Here is a 15,847-nt window from a genome sequence, read left to right as displayed (position 1 = left end):
GAACCTCCATAAGAAGAAATAAACAGGTGTTCCAATAAAAGGATGTAAATCACATTGCCCAGAACTCACATAGCTGAGTTTTATGGTACCATACTTTCCATTGTTTGAAAACTTTTGATAGTGATTTTCATAGTGGCTATACTAGATTCCATTCTGTCCAGCAGTGGATATGGCTCTGTTCTCATAGCTACACTGATGTATGTTGTGATTTGTTTTCCTGATGTCCGCTATTCTGATTGAGTTGTAGTAGAACTTTAAAGTAAATTATAATGCATTTCTTTAAAGGTTAAGCACATTGAAAATATAAAAATATTCATAGAACAATTTTATTGCTTTTTTGTGACCCATTTTATTAATTTTAGTTATATCTGTTTGTAGGTACCTTCATGTGGGTATGCATAGATGAATTTATGGGTTGTATGTGGCTAGAGACAATAGACACCATAGAAACTGAAGTTCCAAGTGATTGTGAGCCACTAGACATGGTCACTTGATACAGAAGACTCAGAAATTCTATAAGAGCAGCATATTCTGTGTTCTTGACTGATGACCTATCTTTCCAAGTATCTGCTTTTATTTATTCTCTAACTATTTATTTTATTCATTTGCAAATGTATACATTAGCAGTTTGAGTTTGTGTGTGTATGTGTGAAAGAGAGAGAGGGGGGAGAGGGAGAGAGAGTATGTGTTTGTTTGTGGGTGCATGTTTATTTTATGTATTATTTTTATTGTTTGTAATTCTTTACAGGTTCTGTGTATAAAGCCCTTGGCTGCAATATAGCAAGCAAAGATTTACTATCATCTTGCAATCTATCTCCTCGATTCTTTGATAGTTTCTTTTTTGTGCAGAAGCCTTTAAGTTAATATAATTCCCTTTGTCTGTACTATCTGTGTTATTGTGGCTGCTAATCAGAAATTGATAGCCTCTGTCTATGTATAAAGAGTTTTCCCTGTACTCCTTTTTGTAGTTTAAGTGCTTATAGCTTTACATGAATATTTTTATGTAAATGAACTTATTCTATTCTTAAAATAGAACACATACTACACTTGAAATTCTCTGGATTTAATAAGGAACTTCAGTAAGGTAGCAGGGTAGAAGATCAATAAATCCAAATCAGGAGTTTCTTTATGTACTGAAAAATCAAATTTCTGATCATGAAATCAGGGAAAATGTTCTGTTCAATGTACCTTCAACACTTATTGGAATAAATCTAACTGAAGCATTGGAAGATCACTGTAAAGGAAACTTTAAGATGATGAAAGGTAAATTGAAGAAGACACTGGATGATGAAATTACATCCTTTGTTTTTGAATCCGGAGGATTTATATTGCAGTCCTCATCAAACATCCAAGGAAATTCTCTATAAAACTACATACAATTATTCAAGACTTCTTAAGGAAAAAGTCTCACTAGCCCAGCTATAAAACAATTCTAACAAGAAAGAACACAGCCCAAATGAATACATTACCTGATTTTAAAATATAATATAGACCACAGTTAAAAAGAGACTATGACACTAGCCGAAAAACATACATGAAACATAATGGTATGCATAGCAGAGCCGAAGACTAATCTACACAGCTATAGACAGTTAACTTAAAATATGCATTCAGAAAGTGGGCAGCATTTTTAATTGATAATGCTAAGTAAAGTGGATACTCACTTGCAGAAATTAAATTGCTGTCTCCAACATTGTATAAAAATCAATTGAAATGGTAACTTGCTTTTTTTAGAAGAAATAAAATAAAAAAGATGTATGTATCTAGGCAAACTACTTCTCTTATACAATGCAGTCACTTTTTTTTCCATTCCAGGTGACACTTCTCCAAAGGCATAAACACCCATTATTTAATGTTGTTGAAATTTTATTAATCTTCCACAATAAGCAGGACACAGAACATTGATGAACACCTGCATTTTGCCAGAGACTTTATGTACTGGCTGGTTTTGTGTGTCAACTTGACTCAAGCTGGAGTTTTCATAGAGAAAGGAGACTCCCTTGAGAAAATAGCTCCTTGAGACCCAGCTGTAAGGCATTTTCTCAATTAGTGACCAAGGGTGGGAAGGCCCATTGTGGGTGGTGCCATCACTGGCCGGGTAGTCTTGGGTTCTATAAGAAAGCAAGCTGCACAAGGCAGAAGCAAGCCAGTAACATCCCTCCATGGCCTCTGCATCAGCTCCTGTTTCCTGATATGTTTGAGTTCCAGTCCCTGACTTCCTTTGGTGATGAACAGCAATGTAGAAGTGTAAGCTAAATAAACCCTTTCCTCACCAACTTGCTTCTTGGTCATATTTGTGCAGGAATAGAAACCCTGACTAAGACAAATTGGTACCTTCAAAGTGGGTTATTCCTGTGACAACCTGACCATGTTTTGGAGAGGACAGCGAAAGTACTTTGGAACTTTGGGTTAAAAGAGCCATTGGGTGTTAAGAGTATTATGGGATGTTCTGTAGGAACTTGAAAGATAATGTTGAGAACAGTTCAGAGGGAAGATTAAATACTCTTATCTGGGCTGTTGCTGTTTTGATTTTGAAGATTCTGTGGTTTTGGAAATCTGGGGCTGAAGAATCAGCTGTGATTAACAAGACACCAGAACTGCTAAAGTGAAAACTTTTCATCACTGGGACTTTTGATGCTGGTTATCTGGAACCAAGAAATTAGTGATGATTAAGAAGAGACTAGCATCACTAAGGTGAAATATACTGGGAAGTGTTTTCGGAGAGCACAAAGGAGCTGTGTTCCAGAGATAACCAAGGCTGTACCTGGACTTGGTAATGTATAAGAGCCATCCAGATGGTACTGATTTTGAAGGCATGAAGGGGACATGAAGAACAGCTGAGGCTCAGCACAGTGAGAGGATATGGAAGGACATTGGTGAAGGTACAGCCTCAGCTGCAGGTGATGGCCAGTACTGAAGGGGTCATGCAAAGGATTTGAGGCCTGTATCTATGAAGAGAGCCTTTTAGAAATTATTGGTGAAGCCTACTCACAGCAGAAGACTCCAATGTATTGTAGATGCCAGTACCATGGGATAGTCACTAAGAACAGCAGCAGCAGTGGAGTGGATCAAGCTGAGCTTAGAGTGCAACAGAGGGCAGATCTGGAGAAGCCCTTGGAAGAGCCCAGAAGATCGTGAGTGGATCCCAGACATTGGACAGTTAGAGTTTGATTTTGCTTTTGATTGTGACTGTGCCTTGATATTTTCCCTCATGAAGTAAGAAGGTATTTATTGGAGCCCACGGTTAAGAGGCTTTGAATTTCAAAAGAGGTTGGATATTTTAAAGGAATTGAAAAATGTTTTTTGATATGTAAGAATTTGTAAAGACTGTGGTACTTTTAAGGTTATTTAGATCTTGGGAATGAATAAGAAAGTAAGGACTGAAGCTTAATAATGATATGTTTATATGTCAAGTTGACAAGGGGTCAGTTGTACTGGCTGGTTTTCCATATCAACTTGACACAAGCTGGAGTTATCACAGAGAACAGAGCCTCCCTTGAGGAAATGCCTTCATAAGATCCAGCTGTAAGGCATTTTCTCAATTATTGTTCAAGTGTGGGAGGGCTCTTTGTGGGTGGTACCATCTCTGAACTGGTAGTCCTAGGTTCTATAAGAAAGAAAGCTGAAACAAGCCAGTGAGTAACATCCCCCATGGCCTCTGCATCAGCTCCTGCTTCCTGACCTACTTGAGTTTCAGTTCTGACTTCCTTTGGTGATGAACAGCAATGTGGAAGTGTAAGTTAAGTAAATTCTTTCCTCCCTAATTTGCTTGGTGGTCATGTTTGTGCAGAAATAGTAACCCTGACTGAAAAACTTTGCTAAAAGTATTTCATTAATTTTGTCAAGATATTAAGATAGGCACCACCATTCTAAATTTGTATATGTGGACTCTGGAATGTAAATTTTTCTGGAATATGGATAATTTAGCAAATATTAAGTTGTACATTTGTATCAATGCATAAATTATCTCCAAAATGATTTTCTTAGTGTATGATTTCTTTTAAGATATTATAAGAATAAACTTACATTGATGTCATATTGAAAATTAATTTAATTAATTAAATAAATTAATTGTAACATGAATTTCTTGAGTGCCAATTGAAGGTCAATTGATTTTCATCACTACATATTTAATATGCTATATATCAGTAATTAGTGATATGATGTGAATATTTGATACTATTGATTATCATTAAAAAGAAGACTCTAATTTATGAGGGAGAATTCTGTGCAAGATGTAATTCCTGCACAAGTGTGAGATTGGAAATTTGATATTCAGTGTTTATTTTTATTTAGCATCAAGCAGTAAACAACATTTAAGTCCTAAACCATACTATGAGTGCTAAAAGCAAGTGTATTTAGTGCTCTGTATAAAACTAATGTAAAGTATTAAAACTATATTACTTTCATATACCTGAATATTAAACATGATACTTATAAATTCAATATTTTCATCTGCTTATGTGTTATAAATAAATATGCTTGCCAAAATTAGTAAGTTCATATATTATGAGATGATACAAATATTTACAATTCACCTTTGTAAAATAAAAACAAAAGTGGAAACAAAACTGTTAGACCATTTTATTTAGTATTAAAAGCCAATCATATCATGTATACAAATATATGAACAACATAACTGTAGACTGACTGAGTACTTACTCAGCATATTTTAATAAAATACACATCAATCTAACCTCACATGTAGTAAAGTGTTCTTACATTATTCCTTATTCCTGACTTCAGTTTGCATTTAGATTTTTAAATTTTCTGAACTAATCATCAGGAGAATTGAATTTGTTTATGGCATATACATATCTTGCATGCCTTTATGGAAAATAACATGGAATGCCTTCTGTTGCTAGTTGCTAAACATCCAGTAAAAAGAAACCATTAGGCCACTAACAAAGTAAGGAGCAGGAATAGAATTCAATCCCAATTAAAACCTGCACACTTCTGCTGGATATATTACTTAGATTCTGCTCCTAAAGCACTGGAATAATATTTCCTTGATTTCTGCTTCTTTGAACTATTTAGTGAAACTAGATTGTATATGAAGCCAATTGATTATTCAGCTACTGTGCTCTGCATCTGATAGTAGCATAGACATCTTCAGCATAATGATTTACTTTCTTTTTTCATTTTTTATTAGATATTTTCTTTATTTATATGTCATATGATTTCTCCTCTCCCAGTTTCCCCTTCAAAAACAAAAAAAACCCAAAAACAAGAACAAGAAGCCCCTGATCCCTCCCCCTCCCCCTGCTCACTACCCGACCCTCTTCTGCTTACTGACCCTGGCATTCCCCTACACTGGGGCACAGAACCTTCACACGGTCAAGGGCCTCTCCTCCCTTTGATGACCTACTTGGCCATCCTCTGCTATACATATGCTGCCAGAGCCATCAGTCCCACCATGGTTTACTTCTAATGATGTCAACACTGAGAGATTGAGATCTCTACTGCATACAGACAATGATACTTCCGGATTCCACTCTAATAAGATACTCCAACTACAACAACTTTCCTCAAATATTTTACTCAAGAATTTCTGCTTGCGCCGGGCGGTGGTGGCGCATGCCTTTAATCCCAGCACTTGAGAGGAAAAGGCAGGCGGATTTCTGAGTTTGAGGCCAGCCTGGTCTACAGAGTGAGTTCCAGGACAGCCAGGGCTATACAGAGAAACCCTGTCTCGAAAAACCAAAAAAAAAAAAAAAAGAATTTCTGCTTGCAATAATAGTAAACATTTCTATTTGTTTATTTCTACATGAATGCTTCATTAATATTAATACATCATAGATAGTATACTTTTGATATTTTTCTACAATATTTTGATATTTTGTTACAAAACTTTGTTTCTATTTTCAAGTGGTAACTAATGTTTAATTAGTTTCACTTCAGTTGTCTTATTTTTTTTCTTTTTTCTTTTTTTTTGTTTGTGTTTTTAATTTCTTCAGTTGTCTTAAATGCTAAAGGAACATCATACCAGCTATAATATCGTACACAGTTTATAAGTTATTTCTAGGAGTTTTGGTTTACAATGCAAAGTAATGGAATTCAGTTTAAATTTCAATATGTTATTAAAATATTTATGTAATATGTTTAATATTTAATATTAATATATCAATGAGTATGTAATTATGACTCATTGCATATCTTTGGATACAGGTATTAGTTCATGATTGCTAAAACAGAAAAACACAGTCTCATTGGAACTCATTATTATAAAGTCAAGGTGAATTCCAAAATGTATCATTTATGTAATGATAATAAGGAAATGCAAGTACTAATTTTAATGATAAACACTGAAATGTCAATGTTATTTGGACACAAAAGTTATGCATTATTATAATTGCTCTTCAATAAAAGTAATTGGAAATGTGTTGAGATGGATCATTCAATTAGAAGAAAAAATTAAGTGGAACTATTAAAGCACACCTTTGCAAATGACTAGTATACCTCATGCTTCTTATAGAACATCCTACCACAGTACCTGATTCTCTAATTTTCACTATGTCTGTTTAGATTATATTCCAGGCATTTTTGAAGCACAATTACCACTATACCCATTAGTTCTGAACATGTTTAATTATAAGGTAATAAGATTTTTAAGCACAAGTATCCCAAAAGTGGAAGCTGTGAAGAGAATAGGGGGTATTTATTTTAAAACTCTTCTTGGCACTTTCTTAACACATCATCTGACCAGATGCAACTTTAAACGTACTTTATTTCATTGGGGATATCACATGTAGGAAATAGACCCAAAGGTCCCATGATGCTTTAAACAGCAAAATACTAATATTAACACAAACCATTCTAGATGCATGCATTTCATTTATCACATTACACATTTTAAAGCAAAGAAAGAGGTGCATACCTAATAGAATTTTTGTACTGGCTGGTTTTGTGTATCAACTTGACATAGGATGGAGTTATCACAAAGAAGGGAGCTTCAGTTGGGGAGGTGCCTCCATGAGGTCCAGCTGTTGGGCATTTTGTCAATTAGTTATTAAGGGGGTAGGGCCCCTTGTGGGTGGTGCCATCCCTGGGCTGGAAGTCTTGGGTTCTATAAGAGAGCAGGCTGAGCAAGCCAGGGGAAGCAAGCCAGTAAGAAACATCTCTCCATGGCCTCTGCATCAGCTCCTGCTTCCTGACTTGCTAGAGTTCCAGTCCTGACTTCCTCTGGTGATCAACAGCAATGTGGAAATAAGCCAAATAAACCCTTTCCTCCCCAACTTGTTTCTTGGTCATGATGTTTGTGCAGGAATAGAAACCCTGACTAACACAATTTTATACATTAGAATCTGTATTAGAACCTATTCATACGTGACATATAATTCTTAGTTTCTTGACTTACCTATTAAGATATACAACCCTACCGAAATTCTAATTGTGTTTAAATGTTATGTCACTGAAGATGTGCTGAGGAGAACTGCTATAAAGCCCAAATTAAAGCAGCCTGCAGAGGCAGAGAAACATCACCTCGAAGTTTGCTTTGCCTACACAAGTTCCTCCTCACCCTCATTTACATGTACCCACATATAAACATATGCAACTGTTCATACAGTATGATACACACAGAGATTTAACATTTGTTCACCAATCATAGCCACAAGAGCACTATAGCTTCAAATACAATTTATTCAGGTTGCCCTTATTTCAGTTTATTATCAAGTAAATAGGATATTTTCTTATAAGTAAACATTTCACATACTGAACATTAATGGCCAGAAGATTTATTTGAGTACAGATATATATGTACACAGAGATGTGTGTGTGTGCACAATATAAAATATAGCATTGCTACATTTTATATGATTATTATCTCCACTTAGAGACTTGTGCCTTTAAAGTAGAAATTTATTTTTCTTGTATTTAACAAGTACATGATTTAAAAGAAACAAGAAAATGAGGAACACTTATATCAAATAGTGAGGTACTTCAACTTTTCAACAGATTTTCAGTTGAACAATAATGTAGATAACCATACACGGCATGTATGGTTTTACTTGCAACATTTTAAAACCATGTTGATGAGAATTTTTCCCTAATTATTTAGTAATATCTTGAACTACAATAATTTGAATTTCACACAACTTATATATTAATGGTGTTTATTTATAATGTTCATCTTTTAATTTTATCATTCAATTATTTCACTCTATACTATAATTAATTTTCTCAAAATGTGTGGATACATATTTTCATGTGCATTGATTTTTCACATATACCTGTATCTTTGAATGTAGGCTGTACATAATTTTGTTTGGGAAAGTTATAAATACAGAATATTTCAAGTCTGCTCCTGGCAGTGGATTCGAATGTTGGAACACCTTATGGAAAGGAAGGCTGATTGCCTAGTCAAATCTTCATATACACAAGATAATAAAATCTTCATAACGTAGTTGCACTAGGTGCTGAAAGTGTGCTTAAGTCCTCACTCACTTTAGTGGTATATGCTTTATTATATATGATTATTAGAAACAAACATGAATTAAACCTTAAAGCTAAAGAAGAATCCCTTTTGCAAACAAAATTTCTATTACCAGGCACAAGAAACCTTCTGTTGAATGGTTGGGCACGGTAGTCTAAGTACCTGTCTAAAAATATAAACTCTTAACACCCAACTTGGGTTTCTCTTGGGGATTTAAGGTAAGCCTTTATTGTTGAAGACATTGCATAATCACAAGACAGAACTCTGATGATTACAGCTATATTTGACATGAATACCTCCTTCCTGCAGTGTATTTTCCAAGGTACCAAAAATTACTATGGAAACTTTCAAAGCTGTCCAATCCAAATGCAAAAATTATGAACTACAGCAATGACCAGGATGGCAAGATATCTATAAGGTTAAAATAAGTGACAACCCCTTGATGGTAACTAATATCGGTCTAATTGGATTGGAGCTCAGCCAACAGTAGGGAAAACATGCCTGGTGCTAGAAACATACTGAACTTCCCAGGGCTAGAAATGTTGTGGACTTTAGAAAGTAATCTGCTCCCACCAATTTGTTAGACCAGAGTAACTTCCTATTATATTCTCAATCTTATTCTTATAGGCATAGAATAGGGCATCTTCCCTCCAGCCATTTCAAAAGACTTCTCTCTACAGCAAACAGATAGAGCCACAGCAGCGATAAGAGGACACAATTCATAGATCACTAGATTTTGGGGGAGCCCAGCCCTAATGGATACATCTACTATTATGGCTCTTTTTTCTATGCCACAAGGAAGATTGCTTAAAGAGGGCAAACAACTGTTAGAGACTGAATATCAGGAAGCCTGTTGTGAAACATACACTAAGAAATAGCTGCATACTCTAAGAAACATGCTAATGTGGAACAGGAAAATTTTATGTATTCCCACTCTCAGACAAAACCAACCAACCAAGCAATTACTCAATCAACCAACCAACCAAAAAAACTAGAGGCAAATAATGACTGATGGGAGAGGGAGAGTTAGGCCCACACAAGAATGAGCCCCTTGCTCTGTATCATGAGTGAGTCCTCTTAGCTAGTTAACCAATACAGAGTTGTCAGAGATGAAACATACATAGACACACATATCACACACACATATCACACACACACACAGAAAGAGAGAGAGAGAGAGAGAAAGCAGAGACAGAGAAAGAGAGAGAGAGAGAAAACAGACACAGAAATAGAGAGAGAGACAGACAGACAGACAGAAGGGAGAGAGAAACTTCAAGAATTTAGCTAATTGTATTTAGATGTTTGTGCATACATATATATAAACATGCATGTGTCTATAACAATAATAATGAATATATAATTTATCAATTTGTTGGCAATTGAGGAAGAAGCACTGGAAGGGTTGGTACAAGGTACCTGGGGTTAACAGGTTGGAGAAAAAGGGGAAATTATGTTATTATAAATTTAATTATAAATATGATAAATAAATATATGAATTGATTTCTTATTGGCTATGTAATGTAATGTTTTAAAGGAGACATTATGAACAGGCATATCTTCCTTGGTCATAGCTACTGGACTCTTAATGTTCCATGAAGGTTTCATGAAAACTGAGTCAGACTGCATCCATGACAATCCCATATTAACTGTGACAGAGTACATCCATGAAGGTTCTATGTTAACTGAGAGTGCATGTATAAAGGATCTGTATTAACTGAGTTTATAGTACATACTTGAAGATTCCATGTTAATGATGAAAGAGCATATCTAAGTTGATCATTATGAACCCAGGGGTCTCCTAGAACCTCTCATATCTCCTTTCTTTCACAATGTATTTTGAAATTCTTTAAATATGGAACCCCAAGAGTCATATGTTAAATATTAAACATTTACTTAAGTTGGAAATAGGTACTTAGTTCACTTGTTTTATCACTTAGCCAGGACATGTGCTGCTTGTCTTATGTAGTAAATGATAGAACGAAAGGCTATGGAGTACTGTTTGTTCAAATGGTGGGATGAAATAATGTCAGTATTTACCAGAATGAAGGAAAGGTAGAGAATTCAAACATTTATCTGAGTTAAAAAAAAAGACAAGAATGTTGGTAATTATCTTAGTTTCTTTAATTAAACAACATTAGGTGGCTAAAAGAATTTCTAATTTGGAAAAGTAAATCCAAGGAAAAGACATAGAAGTAGCTCATGGTAATGTGTATCATATAATTATATTTAGTTTGCATACACATATACATGCATACTTTTATGTATTCATGAATAACACAGCATATATTTAACAACCAAATTCTTAAAAGGTATTAGAAGATCTAATAAAGTTTCCCACCTTTGATAGAAAATTAAAAGTAACATATAAAACAAAACATGTTTGGAAATGTTATTCTATTAATATAATATTCAATATGACTTTTATTAAGAGTATGTTTTAAATGTTATAGTAATATTCAATGGTAAATTTTAATTGGTATGCATAATAGAAATAAACAGTCATCTTTATATTTAAACGGCTTTAGAAAAACAACTATAATTTTAATGGTATTTAATTATGAGAAAAAGTAAACAGAAAAGAGAATCATTTTGTTTTATTGACAGAATTGCTTGCACACCAATGTACACAAATGCACTAACCTGTTTTAGGATCTACAGAGAAATAAGGTTGTCCTTGCAGGATACTGTAAACAACTCGAGCACTGTTTCCATAGGTGGGGTCATCTGCATCTGTAGCTGTCACCTGTAGAACAGAGGTACCTGTGCATTCAGGAAAACAAATTTTAGTGTGTGATGTTATTTAGTACAGAACTCATTTGAACATAATAAAAGAGGTTTGATACAATTTCAGTGCGGTGCTAAATTATGTCCTATAAAATGCAATTCTCCTTATAATATTCATTTTAATCTTAATTTCTACTTATATGCATGTATACGTGGTGGTGCCCACAAAGCCAGATGATGGCACTGAATACTTGGGATCTGGCATTACGGGCAGTTTTTTTTTTCCTTTTTCTTTTTCTTAGACATTTTCTTTATTTACATTTCAAATGTTATCCCCTTTCCTGGTTTTCCTTCCAAAAAACTCCTATCCCATCCTCCCTCCCTCTGCTCACTAACCCACTATCTCCCACTTCCTGGCCCTGGCATTACCCTACACTGGGGCATAGAACCTTCACAGGATCAAGGGCCTTTCCTCTCATTGATGTCCAACAAGGCCATCCTCTGCTACATATGCTACTGGAGCCATTAGTCCCACTATGTGTACTCTTTGGTTGATGGTTTGGTCCCTGGGAGCTCTGAGGGTACTAGTTAGTTCATATTGTTGTTCATCCTAAGGGACTGAAACCCTTCAGCTCCTTGGGTCCTTTCTCTAGCTCCTTCATTGGGGACCCTGTTCTCAGTCCAATGGATGGCTGTGACCCTCTACTTCTCTGTTAGTCGGACACTGGCAGAGCCTCTCAGGAGACAGCTATATCAGGCTCCTGTCAGCATGCACTTCTTGACATCCACAATAGTGTCTAGATTTGGTAACTGTTGATCAACCCAACATAGGTATTGAAAACTAACCTCAGTTAATCTAGAATGCTCTTGGCAACTGAGGCGCTCGTCCAGCCTCCTGAAAATTACTTCTTATGTGTAACAAACATGTGGTTTATCTTCTCCCCATGCTATCAAGAACATATGAACTCAAATAAAAATAGTTAATTGATGTATTATGGCCAAACTAGACTATTCTTTGAGATAACACAGCCCTGAAAACATTCGTCTCCTATGTCTAGTTCCTGCTTCTGTGATACAAAATAGTTCTGTTAAGAAAGTCACCTATTTACAGAATAGTAAATCACTGAATGCAGGGTGTTGCAGTTTCTGGTGAATAAATGATCTTATCCTCATTATTGACAGTTGAATTTCATCAAAACTCTAAACTTAAAAACCAAGAAGAAAAGAATAAATAATTCTCTATGACATTTGATATCAACTACATTGCTGAGTGAGATAAAATAAAAATGAATATATCATGTGTTGATTGAATTTTGTTCAGATTAATAGTTTTGGACACTCAAATATTATTAGTGGTCCATTTCTTGACCTTTTAAAAGAAATGAATGGGTAAGTTATACTTGCCATTTTATTGAACAACACTGTTTTCCTCTAAAAGTTTATATGAAAAAAAATCAAGTTTTTAAAAAAATTATTACTGTATTAATTGTACGCACATGCCAGGCAGCACATGAGTGGTGGTGGGAGCATAAGTAAGTGAAATGCTTCCCTCAGCATTTCTTGCTGTCAATAAATATCCTCTCACAGTGTACCCAGCAATCCCTTCACTCAAAGTTTGTACCATTGTGTCCACGGTAAAGAGGAGAGAATTTCCAAATTCCCAAAGGAAAATATGTAGAATAAAGTCTACAATTGAACTAATCTGTCAGAATATTGAATAGGGAATCTAATATTCTCTGAGAATTATTTTGCTTTGACTAATACCTACATCACATTCCCTGTCACACTTACTTTTCCTTAAAGAAATCCTGCCCAAGTGTATGGACACATGTTCTGTTTGCAGAGCACTTCTATTGAAAACAGCAGCTCTGCAGACACTGTACTCTGAAGTACATAAGCCATTTCTCATGCAGGGTTTTATTCTCAGTCTTTCCTCTGGCACAGTCTTGCTGTTCACAGTCTAGGGATTAGCTCCTCTCAGCTGATGTTTTATACAAATCTGAACAGATTTAAATACATGAAAAAAAGCCTTCAAAATACTTTCTTTACAATAAAACTTAAGTCCTTTTTCCTCTGGGGAATCAGCTGTGTCACTCCCTGCACTTGGCTTCTCTTTGTTCTGGTGCTTTTTAAATAGCACACGTTTTATCAAGTTGCATATCAATGAGAAGCGATTGAGTGTACTTTTCTGAAAGTCCCTAAAGACCAATTTGAGATATTTAATAAGGCATTTTAATACTAAGTAAATACTCTCTGAAATTGCCAACTGCTACCCATGACATGTCAGAGTTCACAACTCTGTTAAAATCCAAATGAATCAACGCTGAGAGTAAAAACTTTGGATGAAAATAAGCAGATTTCTGAAGGCTGAAAGCACTTCTCGGAAGGAAGCTCTTAAGGCTTACATTTTAGAAGACTTGCTAAGGCTTTTGGAGAAAGCAGGAACCATTAAGACTCTGAGTAAATTTGGTGATAAACAGGAACACTAGAATTTCAGCAACAGACTAATGGCAGTGACTTTTAGTCATTGTTTAGTAGGGCCATACTTTATTCATTTAACAGTTATAACTTTTTTAAAAAATATGTTTAAGATAACACTTATGAAACATCTGTGGTGAGTAACTACCAGTGGAAAAAAAGTCACTATTTTTGGATCTGGCAGATGGACATCTTGCTTACTGCAGAGCTTAATGACCTGAAATATATTCTCTAATCCCACATGGTGGAAAGAAAATCAAGTCCTGTAAATTGTCCTCTTTCTTCTGTATGATGCTCCATCTCCACATTCATGCTAAACACAGCACACACACACACACACACACACACACACACACACAGAAGTACACATGACTGTATGCACACACACACATTCATGCATGCATACACACACACACACATACACACATACACACACACATTTTATTCAACCTATAAACTTAAATAATTAATGGCCACTGTTTTTGTTGTTGTTGTTTTAATTTACATGCTTATTGAACTATCTTATGTAATATTCCTCATTAGACAAATAAGTTTTATATTCTCTTCTTTAAGTGAAAATGTACACAATAACATGATATATATTATGTTAATGGGATGTGAAAAAGCCATTCCTGGAAACCACTTAATTTAATCATTCAGTCAATATATAGTGAAGGTTATATCTAATGATATTTACAAAGATATGATGTTGAGATTTTAAAAAGCTATACCATTCAGATACTTTTATTCTGAAAAACCTCTAATGATCAATGGTCCTACATAGTCATAATTTCCTGCCTATCTTTAAACTGTTCCATTTTTCCCTGATATTTTTCTCTTATACGTACCTTAATGAAAATTAATCACATTTCAGATGCATCTGTCTGAATAAAGGCAAGTATATTATCCTGCTCTTTAGACAAGGTGAAACACCACACATATAATTTTACAAATGAATCTCTGGAGTTGGATATCAAGATAAAGTATGTGCTGAATATATGGCTCAGTACTTCTTGTCCTACATGAGAGCCTGGTTTCAATTCCTAGTACCAATGTCAGGCAACACACAGCCTCCTATTACTCCAGATCCAAAGGTATCTGATATTTCTAGCCTTGACTCTAAGAATATTTGTAATCACATACACAAGCTACACACAGACAAATACAAGTACACACGTAAAAATAATAAAAGCAAGTTTTTAAAATAGAGGTAGATGGCATTATATGATAAAGCAGGGGCACGATTAACTTTCTCTGTACCTTTGTACAATGTATATTATTTTCTTCTTCTGACAGGAAGTTACTAAAGTAGAAGTAATGAAGTTAATCATATGTTTATGATTCTCACTGATTCTATAAGTAACATTTTCATATGCTGAAAGATAAGTTATTTTGTTAGTCCTTGACTCTCTTCCCCATAATGTAACTCCTGTCACTGGTGTCTTTTGGCAGTCATAAGCAACTGAAAAGGGAAAATGATAAAGCAAGAGATTGTCCCCACACATACTCTGAAAGTTCCTCTCTCCATTGCTCTCTCTTCCCTTTCTTCATGAATTGTCTTTGGAGCAGGGCTTGTTAGCATTCCTTCTAGATTCCACCTCACAGTTACCTGGCGATAGCCAGGTATGCCTGACTCAGTATAAAAGGGGCTGCTTAGTCAGTGGTTTAGTCTTTTGACCAAAGAGTACAAATGGAGGGACCCATGGCTCTAGCTGCATGTGTTGCAGAGAATTGCCTTATTTGGCATCAATCAGAGGGGAACCTCTTGGTCCTGTGAAGGCTTGATGACCCAGTGTAGGGGAATGCTAGGGCACTGAGGTTGTTGTGAGTGGATGGGGCAGCACCCTTATAGAAGCAGGGGAAATGTGGTTGGGGATGGGGGGTTGTGAAGGGGAAACTCAGAAGGGGTATAACATTTGAAATGTAAGCAAATTAAATAACCAATAAAAATAATAAAAATTGAAGAAAAGAATGAATAAATTCAGTCTACTTCTACCATTCTGATGAAGGAAATATTTTTCAAGATTATGTAGATTACTTGAGTCTTCCTCATTCAGTTTTAGATTTCTTGATTAGAAATTTTAGTGTCCATGAATCGCTGAACAATGACATCTCAGACTCAAATAGTATACAAAAGCAAATAACATTTATTCCTGCATTTACCTGCCCAATTCCATTAGGATGGAAGAACACCAACTGAATTCTTAGATT

At 35.2% G+C, this 15,847-nt stretch overlaps 1 protein-coding gene across 21 annotated transcripts in view; it reads right to left on the bottom strand.

The window, feature by feature from the left end:
• Cdh18 (cadherin 18) overlaps positions 1-15,847 on the bottom strand; it is a 904,392-nt gene that overhangs the window by 186,768 nt on the left and 701,777 nt on the right. For all 21 annotated transcript variants that reach the window (XM_031359900.1, XM_031359898.1, XM_031359903.1 and 18 more), the window contains one exon: positions 11,075-11,194. In XM_031359900.1, the coding sequence (XP_031215760.1) occupies positions 11,075-11,194 (120 nt within the window). The remainder of the gene's footprint in view (positions 1-11,074; positions 11,195-15,847) is intronic.

Source organism: Mastomys coucha, unplaced genomic scaffold, assembly GCF_008632895.1.
Source record: "Mastomys coucha isolate ucsf_1 unplaced genomic scaffold, UCSF_Mcou_1 pScaffold8, whole genome shotgun sequence".
NCBI lineage: Eukaryota > Metazoa > Chordata > Mammalia > Rodentia > Muridae > Mastomys > Mastomys coucha.
The sequence above is the reverse complement of the archived record's forward strand: the minus strand, read 5'-3'. Positions and strand labels throughout refer to the sequence as shown.